The sequence below is a fragment of the Bombus pyrosoma genome, linkage group LG1, assembly GCF_014825855.1.
Source record: "Bombus pyrosoma isolate SC7728 linkage group LG1, ASM1482585v1, whole genome shotgun sequence".
Taxonomy (NCBI): domain Eukaryota; kingdom Metazoa; phylum Arthropoda; class Insecta; order Hymenoptera; family Apidae; genus Bombus; species Bombus pyrosoma.
Genome location: NC_057770.1, coordinates 13,972,863 through 13,992,190, shown reverse-complemented (window position 1 = coordinate 13,992,190; position 19,328 = coordinate 13,972,863). Strand labels below are relative to the sequence as shown.

Genomic DNA, 19,328 nt, shown 5'->3' with positions numbered 1-19,328 from the left:
AAAAAAAAAAAAAAAAAAAAAAAAAACCACTAGTGGCGGTTAAAAATAATAATTGGGAAACCCAGAATAGAATAAGTTACTTGAATCAGTAACTATAGCGATGTTGACCTACAAATTAGGAAAAGGGAGTCGAAGAAACACAAAACAGCTTTCTGGGAAAATTGCTAAGTGTTTTATGATACACTCCAAACTACATGCTACAAAGGAAAGTAGGAAAAACTAGATTAAAAAGGAAAATTGTGAAGCGAGCAATAACTACTGCTAAAATCTTTTCGGTGAAAGGGAAGCACTTCCCAAAGTCTTGTTATCAATTGCTGGTCAATTTGGTGGAAGGATTGAATCAAAAAAGAAACTGGAGCTCAAGCCTGAAAGAGTTATTCGCAAAATATGGCAGAATATGTGTAGATATCTAATTTACAGCAGAATCAAATTATGGACAAAATTAAAAAATACTCACTTAAAGCGTCGCCGATCTATAGCATCATATACGGGGTATTTCGTGTAAAATAGGCCAGTTAAATATTTTCTTAATCTGTAATAATATATATAATTTTTGTTGCTGTATGTTACAGCTAACACTGTTGTACATATTACTCATGTGTGATAGTATAACCTTGAAGTGATTCTAAAATTTTAAAATTAGTATAGAATTTATTTTTAGTGAGATTCCAGGTCGCTTTATACTACTCTTCAAGTATAGCAATCGTACCAAGAGTGGATGGATGCCGCTTATAGCGGATATGAGGAGGGGTTTTTAATGAATCGGCAAATGACAACTCGCCAGCCCTATTATATAACTGACGGGTACGAACCGGGGACTGATAGGTATGCGAATGTGCATTTTTCCTTCCTTACGGAAAGGAGAGGTTAGCTTATATTGATACGCAGTTTTTGATGAACTTTAATGATTTGTTTCATGGGTAATAGTCATACGTTCCTCATGTTTGTCACCGATACTACCATTTTCACGAAATGTTTTAATAATATTTGTGTATATAGAATGCGATGGACAATTACCTATTGGAAATCTTTCTTTGTAACTCTGTACAGTTTCTCTTAGACATTGTTGAGTTTTATCATAAATGAAAATGATTTCAATTTTTGCCTCCTTCGAGTAATGCATTATCGTTTGTGGATGTACTGAAAGTAAATCCTTGAATATCTGCAGGGCAATAATAAATGTGTTTATTTTCAATCTTAAATTGACTTTTGTTGTGGTTGAAACCTAGAATCTCGTTGAATGTAATGTAATGTTCGACACTAAAATTGTGACTTTTATTAAAATTTGTGACTTCAAGGACATTTTAAACTGATACCATCATACATCGATGAATGTAAAGTAATGTTGACTATAACATACAACAGAAGAAATTATGTGTATATCCTCAAAAAAACATAGATGACTTTGAAAAAAACTATTAAAAAATTATATTTGCTACGAAAAGTCTTTTCTGTTTGATTCGCCTCTTAAAATCAATTAAATTGCGTGAGTTTATTAAAGTTACGTAAAATACGTAAATATATATCTCGTATTATAACAAGTAGCGAAAGAAATTAAGTGACCTATTTCACATGAAATACCCTGTGTAGCAGAATAGCGGACTTGACATAAGGAGAGAAAATTGGATACTTAAGTTTGAACCATCAATAACGTACAGAAAAATCCTTGTGCAATTAAAACTCATAGGCAAATTGCGTTGGATAACAAAATAATCCAAGAGGGTTTGGTTTGTACGAATTGATAGTAATCTATAATTACGAATTATTGCTAAACTACTTGCTATATAGAAAAGACATTCAAAGAGGAATTGAATGGTTTTGAGGGAACATAATGTGTTAGTAATTAGTTTTTTTGTAGATGAACGCGTAGAGATCATATAAAGATGACATATGTTCTCTTAAGTGGAATTATAATTTTTGCATGAATCTACTCGACATCATTCGATTGCTGTTTGAATATTTTTTCGATACAGCAGGTAGCTTATCGGTAGTCCGCATTTATAAATTAAAACCGGACACCCTGCTATAATAAATAGCATCCTAATGTGTAGCTAGGTTATGCAATTCTAACGAATTGGAAGTAAAACATGTCTTAATTTACTGGCTGCAATACGAAACATTCGGATTGAATTCTATCTCAAACAAAAGTATCATTAACTTTCTAGTAACGGAGAATAAGGAGACAGTAAAAGATATTTTGGGGTGCGTTGGAATCTGTATGAAATCTCTCTCTCCCTCTCTCTCTCTCACCCTCTCATTGAACTATTGGAATCCTAAACGCGTTTACTAATAGCATATCATAAGATACTACCGTTTTGTTTTCTTTTGTTTTAACTATGGAGTTCAAAATCATACATGTACAGGCTATTCAAAAATTATTTATTATCGCTTTGGAAAGTGATTCTACATCTTCAGATTGGTGGAAATCTGTTTAAAAAATGGACCACAAAATTGACCTTAAATATGATTGATTGAATTGATATATATGATTGATTTGAGAAAATTTCTCAAATTTTTTTCTATGGCATCATATAGTATTCATCGCGGGAAACAAAAGTCCCAGAAGAACCATGGGTCACAAATGACCCAGTTTTCTTAGAAAAAAATGTTGAAAGTTTCATTAATTCTGAAATTGATTTTATTTATATTTTGAAATCAGAAGTAGCACAAGATAAGGTCAATGCTAATATCTACTTACTTGTGAGCGTATAACATCTATCACTTTAACTTTCAAATTGTCTTTATTTATATGGAAAAGTCAGATGTGGAATAAATCAGACATATCAAGCGGTCCTAACTAAATCTCTGTGTCATAATGTGAGGATTACTATACGTCCAAATTTGGCATTCTGATGACTGAGAATGTTGCTGCGTAAGATCTGCTCTCATCCGTGAACAGGATATCTTTAAGACATTATGGGTTGCATTTGAATCATTTTAATAGTATAATATCTTTTAAATTAATCGCATTCAGCGATAAAATTTTCGTTGGGCGATATAGTTCATGTTGAGATAAATGTCATGTTGGTATGATCACTAGTTTCTATATCCAGAGTTGGTACAACTGCTTGCGGTTCTCTTCTGTTTTTCCCCGTCCGCCACGTTTTTTTTATCTGAGTATCCGGTGTATTGTAATGATTGTACAAGGTGGTGAAATACAGAGCATACAAAACTAATCTGTGTGAATCAATTAAATATCAAAACCCAAACCTATGTAATAACAGTTCATTCTGTGAAGTTCTTGCACACGGTGAACCTTGTAAGGATGTTCATCTTCTTCATATATTATTCTTCTCACTGCGTCGTGTAAAGTATAAAACTTATTCAACGAGCTATTATTCTCATATACATTAATGAATACATACGTAAAAATTTGCTCTTTCTTACGCTAATGAATACGAGATCTGTCGAATGAAGAATTGCTGTAACAACTGTGAACTATTGAACCCTTTGGGAATCACGATGATCTGGAACTTCTCCTCGATGCTGCAGTCTTCTATTAATTCTTGGCGATTGTCGATATTATACCACGTAATAAACAATAGTTCCCACCGGTTTCATGAATGGCACGCTTTATAACCTTTATTACCATTATATTATATGATACTATATTATTATTATATTATTTATTTTGTTTATTTATTTACTTTTAGTACATATCAAGTTTAGTTTATTTATTTTGGTGCTTATATTGTCTTTTATCTCTAATATATTACCGCAATATAATAAATAAGATCAATTTAAGAATTAACGGAACATTTTTTTTTCAAGAGGAGTCATTTGTGATGCGTGGCTCCTCGTGATTGTACTATATGATGTAATAAAAAAAAATTTTGACCTTGAAAATCATATTAAAGGGCAATTTTGCGATCTACTTATTTAACAAATCTCTATCAATTCGGGGGTCTAGAATCACCGCCCAAAGTCATGACAAATAATCTTGTGGCATGACAAAGATTTTATTAGGCAACTACAATAGTCTAATTACAATAAGTAAACTACTACCATATGTATATTATATATATTACTACTAATAATACTATATTAAGAACAATATAATTATATAGCGATAACATATATAATTTTTTTTCAGGGTTTTTGGTGACCGATAAAACAATAGACAAGTTACAGTACGGCATAAATATGGGAATATTCCAATATTCTAATGAATACAATTAAAAGGTATAGAAGTATTTATTACAATCATCCTCGTGTCCGCAGTAATGAATTTGGAACAGCAACAAAATTCTTGATTTTACAGAGATATAAACGAAAAATAATAAAAACAAATATATATGAAAGCGGGCGTAAGAATGTTATTGTCATCTGGTATAAAACAAATTTAATTGCAATAAAAAATACTTGTTTATTGAATTTCTGTCAGTTTAACTGCTAAATTGCAAGTAATTTTTAAATAAATTTTAAATAATTTGATTGCTGTTCAAATGCAGTATTCGAAAGTATCTAAAATTAATTTATTTAGTGTTTTAATATGATATAATATTAGTTGCCATAATTTTGTGAAACTATTTAAAATTACATTAATAAATTTTTGAAAATTATCATTCAATGTCAGATTTTAAGAATATAATTGTTTACTTCGAAAGTAATGGAGATATATATTTTGACGAAATTTTAAGAACTTCGAGTTGATAAAAAACTTCATTCCGCTAACGTTAACTGAAAGTTAGAAAAAATTCATTAATTATGAAAAACTGTTACATTGAATTAAGTATGATGATAAATAATGAATACAATAACATACAATTTTTCATATTTTATGAAAAAATAATAGTTCTCTAATAGTTGAAAACATTGAGAGATACGAAAATGTCTGAAAGTAAAGCAAAACCGGCATCACCAATACCGCCGGCTACTACTATACAATGCTGTAATAGTTTAACAGATACACAATGTCCAGCACTTCAAGTGACGTCACGAATGTTACGATCGCCGAGTCATGAAAGTGTTACAACTGACCTCTCTCTATTTAGCGTCTCTTCAATAGCAAGCGAACTGCGAGGGGTTAACAGACTCGTTACTTTTAAATCTTATACCGATATACATCTTTCTGGTCGTGGCCCATCACCGAAACCTGACTCTCGTCAGGTTCAAAGCAACAGGTTTGTGTTATTTATTTATACGGACAGTCTATCGAAAGTATCGACTTGGTCGTTAACAAAAGTTTTATTGGTAAATGGCGATTCTATTGAGGTATTAGAAACATGTCAAGATTTTTGCTAATTTTTATCTTTATCAATCATCATATTAATTAAAATTGAGGTTTTCGGACATAAATCGTGTTCTTTTGGAATAAAATATCTACCTAGTTGATCAATTAAAAAATCTTTGTACGAGATACGGCGTTACTTATGAAATATATATTCTGCTAGTCAGCTTTATGTGCTGCAAGCCCATTAGCCACAATTAACCACAGATTGTATGATCAACTTATAAATCATTTTTCGGGAGTTGTGGTGTATCATATCAGAAAATGTTCACATCTTGTGCAAATTTTTATTCCAATGAAGCATCTGTTATTAAATCCTATGTTTTATTTTCAAGCATGTAAATCTAATTAATTAATTTAATCTAATTAATTAAATGCTATAATGAATGCAATGATCTGCAAATACGTTTTTTAACCACTGAGCGTTAATTATAACAAACGATACGTATCCATTATTTCAAATAAACTTAGTTACGCAAACCTTGTATACACTAAAAGTATTTTACATTACATTAGATTTAATAATTAGTATGTACATTAGTTTCACTAATGTAGAGAGTTTCTTTATTAATATAACATAACTGCAATAAGTTTTAAACTCTACAATCATTTGTTTATTTCAATTATTCATTACATTTCATTCTTTCCATTTATGCATTGATCCGTATTACTGTCGCCTTCACGAATGTTTCAGTAGCGGGGTTTTTGGATGGTTCTCTAATGAGTGTAACTTTTAGCCTAGGATAGGCATTTAGTGATTTTAGATGGTAGTGTATCGTGCAATTTCTATCGTTAGGGTTTGGCGAAGGTTTCATTCTGATCCAGTGTCTTTCGTTGATACTTTTAAGGGTTTATACGATTGATAAGTCGCATAAAATATTCGCTATGTTGTTATTACCTATATACCATGGTGCAGTATCGTAAGTATCATCCTCAATAGTTTGGATTATACTGTTTTAATTTTCTTCAGATTGCTTCTGATGGTTGTACTCTATAGAATTGGAGAATATATCCATAATAGCCCAACCATTATTATATACACAATGTGTCCATAAAAGCTATTGCATAAAATAACTTGTTATTTTGTGATTCATTTTAACATCGCATCGCTTAGAAAAGTATTGGGATGCAAACAGTCACAGGTTTAAAATACATGTATAGCGTATCTCACGTAACTGGACAAATGTACCTTCCAAATGGTTAGAAATGGATAAACATGTTTCGAGTCAATATTAAATAGTATCTAATAATGCATAATGTGGAAATAATTTACTACACTTTTATGCATTGATATGCTTGAAAAATGCAATTGCATTTTCTTTTAAACAGAATTCTATACCTTTGATCGCCATAGTCGATGGAGTTTTATAGTTTTTACAAAAACGTACTAAGGTACTTAATACCCTAGACCTATTAATTCAAAACTTACTGTAGCTAAGAGTTTGCTAAATTATTTCGATATATCTGCAAATATGATATTTACGCCATAACAAATGTTCGAACGATCCTGCACTGGAGTTTATGCATCTTTACGTCCACCTTTCTTTACTTCACCTGACGCTTCTGTTATGTCTTTCTCTACAATTTTTGATAATTGTAGCAAAATACGTTGTTAGATGGTTTGTACACTACTAGCAGGATGAGAATACATTTTGTCTTTAAATATTTTCAGAAAAGGAAATCGAATGGTGTTAGATCCGATGATCGCGATGACCATAAGTAATTCGTGTAGCGATCTATGTTATCGCCACCGCGATCACTGGATCTAAGCCACTCGATTTCTTATAAAATTTCTTATAAAAATGTTCATTTGAGTTTATGAATTTTATCAAATACAATATATTTTGTCTGAAACATTTTCTGGTATAAGGATAACGAGTTATTTTACATAAAAATTTTTATTGACTTATTTTGTATATTCTGTTTTTGTTTCTAAATTTTGATTTGGATTTTCTTTTATTTAATCAGTGCAACAGACTTATAACTGTTGCTGTTTCTTTTTATACGAATTATTGGAGGAGTGTATTTTATTTTATGTAATATAATTTCTAAATATCTGTCTGTGCTATCCAACAAATAAGTTTTTTTTATTTGGTTCCGGTGTTTTTGTACTATTTATAAATATAATAGTTATATGATAAAGTAGTAATTAAGTTTATTTTATACCTTTCGGCCTAAAAATGGGGGGTTATATTATAGTTGTATGTTAGATTTTATGCTAAATTGAAATTATTATTGATATCGTAAATTGTGATATTGTCTGTGAACGTTAGCATTAATCTTCTTAGTCCTTTAGGAGAATCTGAAGTATACATAAAAAATATTTATGCATATGTATTTGAATTTTCATTGTCTATTTTAATATAAAAGAATTCGTTAGTTACGTATCATCGCAACATGTTTATCTGATATTTTGGTAGTTCTCCTTTTGAGAGTAATAACCTCGGTCTGTATAAAGTGGATGTTTATACTGGTTTCTCTGGTAAGTAGTAGAACAATTCTTGCATATTTTCACACTAATACAAAGTGTTAGAATCTCATGATTGCATTGAACAATATTGTAATGTGCTTAATTGATTTTAATATTATGTCTTTTAGGATTTTTTAAATAATTAGACCTTGAAAGCTTTTTAAGGTTAAGATTTCTTATTAACACTTTGATTTCTTTCTAACTTGTTCTGAATTTCTCTGGAGGTTTCAGTTTTTGTTTTGTATGTTTTTCTTTATTGTTTGTATTGTAAGTATTCTTGGCTAGTCCTGTTTCGCGTTATGCGTTCTTTATGGAACATTAGTCTCCTTCAATTTTACAATGTTTTTTGCTATTTTCCAGAGATTGTAATTTGTACCTTTGGTGGTTTCTAGGTTTATTATGTATGTTTCGATTATGTTATTGCTATATTCCTTGAGTAACTTTTTCACTTGTCTGTCGTATATCGTTCTAAATGTCGATATTTCCTCCATGTTTTATTCATTCTGCATTTCATTGGTGATATAGAAAGTACTGTCACTGTTTGAACTATCTTCTGCCTCCTCAATATTTTCTCTCGTTTTAAATCTTATGCTGCAATTTATCTGACTATCTAATCCCTTCCTGAATTCATTTCAGTTAATTTTTCCAATTATTCTTTAAGGAAGTCGCGTTCAAATAGTCGAAGAGACAAGATGTATAGCACGTTTTGTGTGTAAATATAAGTGAACGAATAACGGTAATAAGCGAGCGCAAGTGCGAAATCGAATTATAATACTCGAATACCGGGATATAACTAAGTCAAAATGTCAAAAAAGAGGATGTCCATCTCCTTCACTAATACTTACTGTCGCAATATTACAGAGAGATGATTGTTGTCAAAAATATGGACCACGAGATACTGTACGAAACTATATTATTGTCTACTATGAACTAAAAATTATCCTCCAGGTACAGCACATGCAATACATCAAGAGACATTTCCGAAAAATGTACATTATGCCCTCATTTCGCAAATTGCAAAGCGTACACGAATACAGAAATCTACAAACCTCGAGGTAAATTAGATAGAGACACAAAAATTATCAGAAGTAAGAAATAAGAGAAAAATTATGTTTAAACCAGAAAAGTTAACACAGAAAAAGCAGATAATAATAACTATATTAATAATAACTCAATTCTGAACCAATTTTTACACAAATTGGAAACACAGTTCATGAATAGAAGCAATATAATCATAAATACGTTAACGACCGTTACTGAAAAATAATAACAATGGGTTGCGACTTAGAAATAATCATATGAAACGCAAACGATTTAAGGCAGCGAAAGAAAATGGATATGCTCCTATTTCTAAAAACATATTTCACAAATAAAAACTACTCCAACATCTTAACATAACTTCAACATCCAACAAAATATATTCCATGCTACATTCAGACGGAACCACTCATTTTAAGGTACTGCTACAATTATTAATCCCTTGAGCGTCATAGGTTGTCACTGAAAGTGTTTTTCATACTAGCATGAATTTCCCGCTACTAGCGTATATGTACATTGTAAGCAATACACTATCTTGAGAATTAAATTTAACATTGAACAAAAGAAGATAAATTTGAACAAGTCGGCCAGTAGGATGAAATATTTCAATGTCTAATACAGCAAAGTCTTATAAGTTAACATATCTGACATAAACAGTGACATACACAATAATTTTCATAATCTGATTATATCCGTCATTTCCCCTGTGAATTGACTTTGATACTGACGTATATATGCTACATAATCGCTTGAGGGATTAATGGAAAGATGCCACACCGTGAAATAAATAATACGAACAATGTTTCCTTCGAATCATGAACATCAAAATAAAGAACTCAAGAGCTTCACTGGTTATAGCTGCGGTATATTATCTCCTATGATGTCGAAAATTTCTAAATATGTTAAATGAGAGGTTTATAGCAGGAGAAAACTGCAATGCAAAATATCCGCAATGGAGTTTAAGACTCATCAACTACAAAGGTGATATACTCCATAAAACAATGTTATCAAGAGGATACAACTAGATAAATCTACTTTGTTGGTCAACTGATTCAGTAAAAACTTCCTTTGACTTTTATATTACAAAGGGTGTCTCCCTAAATTATATTAACTTTTATTCCAGCTTTAATCTCTTATTAGATTAGTCTTCGAATGTTAATATATAATAATGTTATATTAACATTGAACTCTATCAATTGTAGGAAATAAAACACAATATTTTTGCACACCACAAAAACTAACTAGTAACTCTCCCATCCGTAAGAGAGGAAAATAATTCGTAGGCTAGAGAAGATCAGAATGAAGCTAAAATTTTCACGATACACTTATCTAAAGTCTTTTAATCCGATGCCGATTTGACATCTGGTAACGAGAGCAATGCCATTATGGATTACCCAAACACCTCATTGTAACTTAGTAAATCTACTCAACATTTCAGTTTCAAAGAAGTAACAGAAGAGATGGAATTACTGAATAAAAGAAAAAGCATGTGGATATAATTTAATAACTGACAAAATTTTAACAGAATTACCAAAAACAGTACATAATCACAATAAGCAAATAAATAATCGAATAATCAGAAACCAATAATTTCCAATACGATGGAAATTTTCTGAAATCATCCTTACTCCAAACTTAGATAAATATCTAACTACTTTCCTATAGATCGATTTCTTTCTCAATTATTTATAGCCACCCTGTCAAAATTATCTGAGAAATTATTTTTAAAATAAGTAAAACAGATAATAAAAGAAAGTTGTTTGATACTGCGATATCGATTTGGATTCCGGGAACACTACTGGAAAGCAAGCAAGTCAAGCAATCGATAGAGTATCGCATACAAGCTAATTATACAAACTCAAACAAGAACTGCCACACAATTATTATATTCTACAGAAGTTTTACTTAAACGAAAAATATTTTCACGTTAAACAAAATGGCAATTTCTTCAAGATAAGTCCCATACTAGCCAGTGTTTCTCAAGAAGCGTTCGAGTCTCCATGTTATATCAGATACACCTGGCTTTCTTCTTATATAGTGAACGCGCACTATACAAACAAAATCGAACCATCAAAACTTCTACAGAATTCTTCGGAAAAGATAGCTGTGTGAACCTATGAAGACACAATTAAATATCTTGGAATGTATCTAGAAAAAGAACTTATGGAGAGAAATAATATATAAATAGTGAAAAAATAATTATATTTAAAAGTATTAGACCCTGGGATACAAATCTTCCCTCATATTACAAAAAAATTTCTGTTATATAAAGCTACTTTCTTATATGGATAGATGGTATACAACTCTGACCAAGGAAGCAACTTGAACACTATCCAAAGATTTCAAGATAAAGCTTTGAGAATAGTAACAACCGCTCTGAGGTATGTCAGTGGAAGTACTTTTCACAAAGACCTTAAGATAAACTACGTCGTAAAGCAAGTACATAAATTCGCGATAAAAAAAAGATCGCCCTCGAAAAGAATTTACTATTTACGATCGCGGCGTGTGTGAAATTTGTATAAACATTGTTTATACGTGCCTTCGTTTATTAATTATTTCTGGCGGCAACATATTAGAGAAAGTACTAATCCTGTCTACTTGAAAATTCCATGCGGTGCTTTTGTTATGGATTTTAATCAATGACCAGATTTAATGTTTAATTTACGATTTTTCTTACAAAAAGGCCGTGCAGGTTTACGTCTTAAAATGTCATAATCTTTTTCTCTGTGACTTGTACGAAGTAAGCTGCTGTCCATCTATCGTTCGATTTGAGGATCCTTGTGCGTCCTGCTGCTTACATACTCTCGTTCGTACAAGGCGGTTTGCTCGCACACAGGGATATTTTGGGTAATTTTTAATTGTCAATAACTAAAAAACAAAGTCGGAAACGCAATCTTTTTGTTCGTGATTTTCATCTTATTTTAGGTCTAAGAATCACCCCTTAAATTTTTTACACCTGTAGCCGAACATCGTGTTTATCGGTGTTTTTAACATGAATTTGTTTTATCGTCTATGATTTTTTCATTAGCTCACATATAGTTTTTCCTTCTTTCTCTTGTTTCGTGTTCGATATTTATTTGTTGTAGAGCCGATCTTGCAGGCCATGTAGTTCCAATATTTTTCGTATTGGATCTTAATATGAATCTTAATTTGTTCTTGTTTCCTGGGATTGTCCTTTTTGTACTTGATGTGATATCTTTTGCTTTAATGTATCTATCGTATTCTGAACTCTCAATATGTGTTTCTATTTGTGTGATTCTCCTCATTTTGCATTACTATTTTATCTGATGGGTGGTTGGTCTATCTCCATTAATTTTAACTTATGTTGAATAGCAGATATTTGCTATTTGTCACATCGGAGGCGAGAAAATCTAAGATATTTTTTCGATTTTTTTGGTATAAGAAGAGATTTTTCAATTAATTTTGATATAAGTTATTACAAAGTATATGCGGGGGTATTTTTGTGTCATTTAACTTCTAATAAAACCAGTTACAGTACTTATGAAACATTGGGATATTTTTCCCAAAAGAATCTTTTTATAATTGTATAATAATTGAATCTGAGAGTCTCAAATTTCTGGTTATCACATTAGAATGTGCAATTTTAGAATAAACATGGCAAATGAGATGTTTTTCAGAACAATTAGTGACAGATCTTCCAAGTTTATTCTTTCGTTAGACATAATATTGTATATTTAATTATACTTTATTCGTTTCATTATTCTTTGTTAGCTTTCTATGTAAAATAACTTTACAAATTCTTTACATACAATACGATCGATTATATTCAACACTTTTTAACGCTATTATACTAATGTTATAATAGTAGTATAGCTGTAGTATCGTATAATATATAATCCGTAGTATTAGTAATTATAGATATACTGATAATAAAATTACACTTGGTAGATTTTGCATTCTTTTTTTTTATGATATAAAATGTCGTGTATATGTTTGTGTCCGGAGTTTCATACTCTGTGATAATGGCAGCATTCCTATACACAGATTGTGGCGCCTTCCATTATTCTTTTTGTATAACTGATGATGGGAAGTCGTTGTTCGTCATTTGTAATTCGCGATCGTATCAGTATCCGATAAGCTCGTGATCATGTATATTTAGGTATTATGTGTATTGCTCATAACCTGCACCTTTTTTTTATAAACTATCAACAATATAAAACAAATTTAATCATTTCGGGTCAAGTTTCGAATTTTCAATGTTACATAATATGACATATATTTTTATATGTAAAATAATAGAAAATGGTAAGTAGACAATCTCAACAGTTTTTGGATTGCACCACATATGTGTGATGCATAAAAGGAAAAAAGATAGATGACATTTCTATTTTTCTGCTAATTGATAATATGAAAGTATGCTTTTATTGAATAAAAAAGTAAGAAGCACCCTAAAATATTTTTCATAACGACATACGTATTACATTTTTATCTGTGCTACATTACATTACAGTCTATGAAGTCAATCGTATGTGTGCAAGCGCGTGTTTTGGATATTTTTCATAATACAGTTTTGCATGGCAAGCAACATTGTAATATTATCAATCGACCAAACGCACATACTGGTATAAGATAGATTGCATATAACCATTTCTGTATAGCGCAAGACAAGAAAAATAGGTCTCATCCAACATTTTTGTATATGTATAGTGTATAATATTATTGGTATTTGACTAAAAAATTCCATGTAAAATTGTCTGACCTAGAAAAGCAAGTCAAATTTTCTTGCTTGCATCGTATTCTACTCATCACGAGAACTAAGTACGTGAAAAGAATCATAAGTTGCAACTTAACCGTTGTCTTGGAAAATGATATTAAAATTGCATTGACATTCTTTACAATATGTCCATAGAGATATAGAGAATATATATAGAGAATAAATATCGGGACATTAATGAGGACTCAGGAAATTATTTCCTTGCATGTAAAATAAACGATCCCAAATGGAATAAAGTATTTACTTCCTGCTTTAAAAATATTACAAAATTACTTTTACTGATATGTATGGTAGTTATGGAAAAAATCAGCTCAGGAGATATTCATTATCTTTTTGTTATCTTGTTTCAAAAGCATAATTTATTAAAATGTCTCCTGAATCAATTCCATTTTAGGCATGATCAATTTAATAGTTTCCTATATGGAATAACGAATAGCATCGACCAAAAATATACAATTTTATTTAAAAAAAATGTAGTTGTAGCTTTCATGTGTCTTTTACGTGTCCACCCAAGAAAAGACTAATAACACCGAATCCTCTTTTACGCTATTTATTAGCGCTCTCGCTAGCTCATTGCTCTCATGAAGTATTGTAATAATAATTTTGTAATATTTTAAAATCATGAAGTTAGGTATATCGCTCTACTTGGGATCGGTCATTCACGTACTAAGATATAATTTTCTGTTTCCCCATTAATATTCCCATTAATACTTTCTATTTGACTGCGAAATATAAACATGTCGTAAACAATGTCAATGCAAATGCAATGAAATGTTAGAACCATTTTCCAAGGGAGTGGTTGAATTGCGATCTATGCTTCCTATTGCAAGGTTGGTGTTTGCGATGAGTAGAATACAATGCAAGCAAGAAAATTTAACCCTCATTTTCGAAGTCAAGAGCAACTTTGCACGGACTTTTTTCTCTGTCTTATTATCTAGACTCAAAAACAACGTCCGTATACTTATAAATGGCAAGTACTAAGTCTATTTACGGATACGGAAGAACTTACACTATCAATACGACAAATAATAATAAAAGATAATAAAATTCGGTTAGTTTATAGAAATTTTGTCGAGACTGTTTTAATCTCTTTGTTTACGCGCGTGAAAAATATAAAGAATGAGCCCGCAGAACCGAACGATCTTGAAAAGAATAAAAAATGTCTAAAAGGAGGAAATATGAAGAGAAACTTTAAGAACATAGTAATGTTTATAAAACAGAAATATATTTTTTATGTAAATTAAACAATTTACATCAACATCCTAATGAACATTAAGGTATTTGTTTTTTATTGAAATGTCGATTTCAAAGAGGACTAAACTTCAAGTTCGAATTATTTATTATTTATTATATATCCGATATATTCGGATTAGATAAATCTCTGGCCGGCAACGCGGTCGCGTGATGTAGAGCCGTTGATAGTGTGAAGACCAGCTCAGAAACTTCATTTAGCGTTTGCACAATTTTGACGTCGTTTTTAGGGTGTTACATTAAATAACATTCTGCAAGATTAACAAAATACCACCTTCCTCATTAGTCACACCTATATCATTGACCATACATCGACCATACCAACGATACATATATCAACGACCAACGTAAAAACTATCGTGTGATCGCGGAAACTCGCTAAGGTTCATGAATCATCAAGCGTCAAGTTCGGAATTCAACTATAAAGTGTACAGTTTGAGTCAATAAGAACTATTATTTGAAATAACTCATAACTCAAGGTTTGAATGTATTATGTTGCATTTGAAGGGACTCATTGACTGAATGCACTTTATTTTCTTTATATCTTATGTTTCCTGAGATATTAAGATGACCTTGATTTTTTCGAAGTGAATGTATCTTTTCTTTGTAAGTTGTAGCCGAAGGAAAAACGAATCTAACGATTAGTAATAAAGCGATCTTGAGTTAATCTTGAATATTAAAAACAGACAAAATTGAATGTAATCGTATCACATACTTGTAATGTTTTTATTCAGAGTTCTTGTCGTTTACTTGTTTATATTTCTCTGAACGCTGTCGAAATGAATTACGAATTACTCCAAGTGTGTCTGGCATAATTTCCTAGCATCATAGTATGATTACTAATATAGTAGTGTAACCGAATATATACGGGGTGTATAAGAAATAGGTGTAAAAACTACCACAGCGAATATGTTGGATCACTCTAATAAAAAAAAGTCCGTGCAAAATAGATCTTATCCTTGAGAGTTACAGTCAAATATTTTTGTATTATGTTGTATTCTACTGATTATGGCAACAAAAAGTCTCAAAGGAATCATGATTTCTTGTCATGATCATGCGCAACGCAACCACTCTCTTAGAAAATGATGTTAAAGTTCCACTAGTTTTTGGATTTTGTTTACTAGTGTTTGGATGTGGTTATACTGTGCACTTAGATGCAGAGTAAATAGTATACATTATCGTACGTAGATAACCCAGATACATTTTTAGATTCGGACTCGCATTTCTACATATTCCAGCAAAAATTCTCCTCGAGACTACGCGTTGATTTTAATCAATGGAAAGCATATTCAGTTCGATATTTTAATAATTCAATTCAGTTTTAGCCTTTATATAACCACGATATGAAAATATATTATGTATAAAATCAAATGTGGGACAATGAATTCAATGTTGTAGGATTATTTCACAAATATATATCACAGAAAATTGTACTTTATTTAAAACATAATTTATTATAGATTATGACAAGGTAGAAAAGGAAGACAGTAGTAGAAAATTTGAAATTACATGCTGTTTATCTTTAAAAAAGTCGATTCCCTTTGCACCCTTTTTTTTTTTTGCAAAAAATATGTGTAAAATCCTATGACTAGATTCCGAAAGCTAACTAGAATATCCCATTAAATAAGTATACAGGGTGTTCGGAGTGGTAGAAAAATTTAGAAGTGATTCTTCAAGTTAAAATCAGATGAAAATCAAGAACAAAAAGATTACGTTTCCAGTTTTATTTTTTAGTTATTGACAATTAAAAATCAGCCGAAATATCCCTGTACACGGGCAAATTTTTTTACACGAACGAAAGTACATCAGCCTGAGTAGCGGGGTGTACAGTGATCCTCCAATAGAACGATACACGGGCAGCAGCTTATCTTGTACAAGCGGTAAAGAAGACATTCGAAAACATAAACCATCCTGCACGGCGTTTTGTAAGAAAAATCGTAGATTAAACACTAAACTTGCCTGCTCATTGAAATTCATAATAGCATAACGAAAGTCGCCTCATGAAATTTTTGAATAGAGAGGATAAATATTTTCTCTAATCTTTTGCCTGTGATTGTGTAATTGGATTGATGATGTTTATTGAATTGTGTAAATGGTACCTGTATGTAATTTTATTTATTAATTATTTATGAAGACAAATGATTAGAGGAAATATTAATCCTCTCTACTCGAAGATTCCATGAGGCAGTGCATTTCGCTACTTAGGCTGACATACTTTCGTTCATGTAAGTAGGTATATTCACGCACAGGAATATTTCAGCTGATCTTTAATTGTCAATAACTAAAAAGCAAAGCTGAAAATGCAATTTTTTATTTTTGATCCTCATCCTATTTTAGGATAAAAAATCACCCTTTAAATATTTTACACCTGTAGCCGAACATTTTATATACTTGTAAAATATTTGCTTCTAGAATATTTACTAACAATTGATTGTTGTTAAAAAGACTTTATTAATTTTTATTAAATAAAAACATTTGTAGAATAAAAATGCTATTATTTTTAGGAAATGGATATGCTTTTTATAATTTTTATTGAGTGAAGATGTATCTTTAAAATAAAAGCATTTAATAAATACTAATTCGGCCGTCACAGTCGGACCGTATTACGTTTGCGATTAGACTGCTTCCCAATCTGTCGATCGTCAGACGTGATTGATAAAGATGGGAGACGGGCAATAAACATCGCCCATGCGAGTCGATATCAAAGTTGCTTCAGACTTATCCGCGTACGGCAACACGGCCAAGGAAATATCATCTTTAATTAATGGGGAAGCCGAGGATCTGGGTTCGAATCGTTCCAGCAACTAGATCGGCTGAACATTTTTCACCCTACGAATTGCAGGAATTGTAGAATCGGGATTCGAACGCGGATATTTCGCTTGCCGGGCAAGTGCTTTCTCAATTAAGGGGATGTCCTGAATTAGAATGTTCTAAAACAGCGTCTTTTTGTGATTTTTTTTATAAGGGAAAGAAAGAAATGAAGTTATTGAATTTTGAGGTATGGTTTTATATATATTTAGCGAATACAAAAAATTTTTTTTAAAGTAAAAAAGAAAATTATAACAGAGTTCTAAGCCTATTTCATGGGCTGCAGTTTTCAATCGACGTGAAAGATCCACCTCGTAATTCTTGACTGAAACGAAAAATCAAAAAAGGATTAAATTATTATATATTTTCCTTTTCGATGAATTTTTAATTTCACGTTCAAGTGGTGTTATTTATTTTTAGTTATCTTTAATGTTTTTAATTTTACCTATATTTTTTTATACGTTTAATACATACTTTTAATTTGATGTTTTGTATAAACAATATGTGGAATCGTTAAATAAAACCATTACCGTAAAATATAATTAACTACTTAAATAATTTTTAGTCTTCTTTGTTTTTAAGTAGTGAATATTAGTCCTCGATACTTGGAAAAATACGTGAAGGACAGCGTATAGGTTGGCTTGGCCGAGCGCGATGGAAACATAGCTCGCCGTGGCGCGCGTGGTCGACTAAGTGTTAACCTGTCTTCTATAAACGCGCTGAATATCTATGGTGTACAGTGACGAGCAAGAGTGTAAACACACTTCGCTAATTTTATGTAAAAGGCGATAATACGACTAATTTTTCAAGTGATCGGTAAAGATTAGGTAACAGTAACTACAAGGTACATCTGATTAACGAAATGTAATAGTTTATTTTCATTAACATTAATAATGTACAGAACATTTTACAAAAATGGACATCTTAAACCATGTTTACAGTTTTGCACTTTAATTATACTCATCGAATTAAGGTTTCACCCTAGTATTTCGTCCACTTTCGTTTACTTTTTTTAATGCTTTTAATCTACGAGGCATACTGTCAATTAAATTTTTAATTATTTGTGGTTCAATCTTGTACCATTCTTGTTGCGTTCTTTGCCATAATTCATGAACACCTGAAGGTGGATTATTATATTTTGCCAGCCTTCTTTTCAAAATGGACCACAAATTTTCGATCGGATTCATATCCGGACTTTGTGCTGGCCACTTCGTCACAGAAAAATTTTGATTTTCTAGCCAGGTTTCAACTATTTTTGCGGTATGCTTAGGATCTCCGTCTTGTTGAAATACTACTTCACGTTCATTATATCCAATAGAATTAACTACAGAAAGGAATTACTTTATAGAATGGTCAAATAATGCTCTTTTCGCATTATACCTTCGATTCGAACTAAGGGACCAACACCTCTGTGAATAAAGTAACCCCAACACATAATTGAGCCACCTCTAAACTTCATAGTTTGTTTTATACCACCTGGTTGATCATTATTCTCGGATGAAGTCCAATACCAGGACCTTCTGTCGGATTCGAATCTGTTAATTTTTGTTTCGTCACTCCATATAACTCTTTTCCAGTCTTCGGTCGTCCATTCTTTGTAGGTGTCAACAAATTGTTTTCGTAATTTAATATTTTCGTTTGAAAGAGCTGGTTTACTTTTTTTTTTCCTTCGCTCGAAAACCAATTCTCTTTAAAGCGCGACGAATGATCCATTCGCTAGCACTTATTTCGATTTCCTGTACAGCAATTTTTGGTGTTTTGTAACTATCCAACCGAATACAGGGTGCAATTTCACG

General features: G+C 31.2%; 1 protein-coding gene across 3 annotated transcripts in view; it reads left to right on the top strand.

Moving 5' to 3' along the window:
- LOC122570633 overlaps positions 1–19,328 on the top strand; it is a 58,239-nt gene that overhangs the window by 16,477 nt on the left and 22,434 nt on the right. The window contains exons 2-3 of one of the 3 annotated variants that reach the window (XM_043733343.1): positions 4,094–4,182; positions 4,899–5,123. In XM_043733343.1, the coding sequence (XP_043589278.1) occupies positions 4,166–4,182; positions 4,899–5,123 (242 nt within the window). In that variant the 5' untranslated portion in view covers positions 4,094–4,165. Of the gene's footprint in view, positions 1–4,093; positions 4,183–4,261; positions 5,124–7,836; positions 10,104–10,176; positions 11,120–19,328 lie in introns of those variants that run through there. The other 2 variants (XM_043733246.1, XM_043733434.1) reach the window with 2 other exon arrangements.